This window comes from Prosopis cineraria, unplaced genomic scaffold (assembly GCF_029017545.1).
Source record: "Prosopis cineraria cultivar Desert tree isolate PC_DT_omini unplaced genomic scaffold, ASM2901754v1 PC461, whole genome shotgun sequence".
NCBI classification, from domain to species: domain Eukaryota; kingdom Viridiplantae; phylum Streptophyta; class Magnoliopsida; order Fabales; family Fabaceae; genus Prosopis; species Prosopis cineraria.
Window position 1 is genome coordinate 17,592 of NW_026555786.1, and position 3,338 is coordinate 20,929.

At 32.1% G+C, this 3,338-nt stretch overlaps 1 protein-coding gene across 1 annotated transcript; it reads left to right on the forward strand.

Moving 5' to 3' along the window:
* The first annotated feature begins 2,527 nt into the window (after positions 1–2,527).
* Positions 2,528–3,119, forward strand: LOC129297184 (uncharacterized). The gene has a single exon (XM_054935549.1). The coding sequence runs from the start codon at positions 2,604–2,606 to the stop codon at positions 2,973–2,975; it is 372 nt and encodes a 123-aa protein (XP_054791524.1). The 5' UTR covers positions 2,528–2,603; the 3' UTR covers positions 2,976–3,119.
* The last annotated feature ends 219 nt before the right edge of the window (positions 3,120–3,338 follow it).

A 3,338-nucleotide genomic window follows, 5' to 3' on the forward strand; every position in this document is an offset into this window, starting at 1 on the left:
AAGCTACCTAGAGATATGTTATTCCGAAATTAAAATCTTGAAGGCATTTTTAATTACTAATTATGTACACCCTCCATTAAAAAATTAAAATATTTTTAATCTTTTAAATTATAAACATTGTCTTTTTTAAAAGTACTCATATTAAATAAATTACTTATATTTATTTTAAAGTGAAATAATCTATTAAATAGAGATAAATATAAAAAGATAGAGTTAGTTTGAAAATAAATAACTATTTTATAAGGGATGTGATTTAATTAAAAATATTTTATATTTTTTAACGGAGGGAGTAAATAGTTTGATATATAATTTAATTACAATTAAGAGATGCAATTCCATGACCCTGTCGTATTATTAAATTAGTGTCACCAACTCTAAACGAAAACTTCACCCATATATGCACAACAATTACCTAACCAAAGTAATTATATTAGAGGGCCAACAAGAGACATATTCCCCATCTTTGGTTTATGATTTAAAAGTTGAACTTTTCTCCACATCGTTCCATTTTATTCTTCTTTTAATACTGGGAGTGAATATTTATATATTTTATTTGTAAGATAGCATTTGTTTTGATGCGGGAAACTAATTAATTCCTTTATCAGATAATGCCATAGAATCGGGTTTTGGCATTTATAAAAAATGTACTTAATTATGTATATTTTTTCCACGTTTTAACTATCATCCTTTTGTTACTCTCGGCATCTCTTCTCATCATTTTCATTGTCTCTTGCCAATTAAAAAATAGAGGTAATTAAGCTTGACGCACCACTCTCAATTTTCTGTTTTTACTTCTCAAAGTGATCAACTTGTCCTAATTCTACTTCTAAATTTTTATACTATTTAAATAAAAGAATTTAAATATAAAATTCAAATTCACAATCCAAACGCTACCCAATGACATTCAGGCTTTTCTTGTAAAAAAGGAAATTTGATATCCGCCTCCTTATTTTAAATTATAAAATCATAAAAAAAAAGATATTTAAACTCCATCGTCTGTTCTTTGATGGCATTCACATAGAATATAACACCTAAAAGGAAAACTCAGAGTCGGTCATGAGTCACATGCATGCAAATATGTAAAGATGAATATTAATTAATTAATTAATATGTCATATGGGTGTACAGGAAGAAGCCTCAAGGAGCATGATTACGTTGAGACAGATTTGCATATGCGTTCAACTACCAAACCGACACACAGTGGATTACAGGTCCAACGTTAGATATTTTAGCTATGCATAGCCATATCCAGCTTGTAAATTCAAATCGAATCATTATTATTATGTACAACGCATCCAGGCTTCTTCCTCTTCTTCTTATTCTTATCTTGCAAGCATCAGCATAGTTGAATTCATGAATATAAATGTTTATCCTGTGGGCTTTAATTAGATTATGTATATAACCATTTCATTTTCTCTGGGTTTCGTCGAACCCTTCTCTTCTGATTGATTACCTATCCTTCTTACGTTATAATTAAGTATACCTAGAAAAAGTTACAAATAAGACACAAGTTTTTCAGCTCTTCACTCTTGTCGTCTCTTTGCTTGTCTTTCTGAAGCCGTTGCTTCATGAATTCTTATTCTTGCAACACCAAAGCATGACATGCATTTTCTTATCATCAAATCAACAATGTCCTGTGGTCATTAGATTTGCTTGTGTAATTTATTATATATTTATTAAGAAAAAATTTCACAAGTTTTGAAATTAGAATGAAAGCATGTCTAATTTTTTTTTTTTTTTGGGTGTTCATGATCGCTGGGAATGGACCTTTATGTCTTATTAATCCAGACTCGATCGTTTATCAGGCTCTCAAGTTAAAGAGATATCTTTAAAGATATTTTTATCAGCATAAATTCAACAAAAAAAATATAGAAAAGTAAATATAATTAATTCAAAGCTACTTTTAATAATTTGAGCGTTATGTATATAAAACTCTCTAGTAATTTTAAATTTTTAATATTGATTAGTTAATGAAAGAAAAAACTTCAAGACAGAATTCTAACAGTGTGTTGTTGGGCAATTGACATTCTAACTCCCATATTCAAAGAAAAACTTTACTTTACTATTAAGAGTAAAACAGTTAATGCATGTAAATCTTGACACGGTGGCAGCTAATTAAGCTGACTGAATCCCACACGTGAAAGTAATTATAATGAAGTGGATTAGACTACATGCAATATTTGCAAACTAAACAGCGAATCACAAATAACAAGTCCAAGATTCCACGAGATCTGTGTTCACACCCACTTGAGCTCATAGCCCCAAAGATGCTGATTCACACTCAAATTAATTAGACCAAATCAAGCACCCGGCCATCTCACTAACCTTGCTTTTAATTAGTATTATTAATTGCTTTTCTCTATGTCATCAAATCTGGGTCCTACACGGCATCTCATTCTCATGTCTTCGGTCAACAAAGCCCACCTTCTTCTCTCCTCTTCATATATATACCTAAACCTCCCCACCTCCCTATCCTCTCTCATTCCAACATTTCATTCAATCTACACACACAGGCATATATATATATATATATATATATATATATATATCTCTCCATATCATCATTCAGATTCAGTAAGGTATATATAGCTGATCAGATAAACATGGGAAACTGTTGCCGGAAGACGTCGTCGATGGAATGGGCCGGCGACGACTGGGGTTCGTTGAGGTCGTCGTCGTCAACGAGATCGAGCAAGGTATTTGACGAAGATCACGCATGGCCGGAGAAGAAGCAGCTTCTGGGAGCTTGTTCTTCTTCTGATAGAAGTAATAAAGAGAATGGGAAAGTGACGATAAAGATCTCGAAGAAGGAACTCGAGGAATTAATGAGAGGTCTGGGGAAGAAGGAGCGAGAAGGAAGATCAGCTTCTGCGGAACAAGTTCTGGTTCGCTTGTTAAGAGCTAGAGATCATCATCATCATGCTCACCAAGGGCCTTGGAGGCCTGTTCTGCAGAGTATTCCTGAGCTTGATTAATTTTTCGTTTGTTGTACAAATTACAATCAAAGCCATCAAATCCCCTCATTTTATTATTCTTTTTTTTTTTGGGCTTGAATCTTGCGTTTTCGTGTATATGTCATTGTAACCTGGGAATTAACGCAGTGCTGTATAATTTTTAAACGGGGTTTACTGTCATTGATTGATTTATTCATTGCAAAAGGTATATATATTGGTGCAAGGATACTAATTACATGTAATATTTACCAATTCATTGGTAGCGGAATTCAAACCGATATATGTCATTGAAATAAATAGCGTCATTATTAATTAAACAAACATTTATTACTTTAATGGCTATGTGTAAATAGGAAAGTATCCTATAATATATATCCAGCCCTT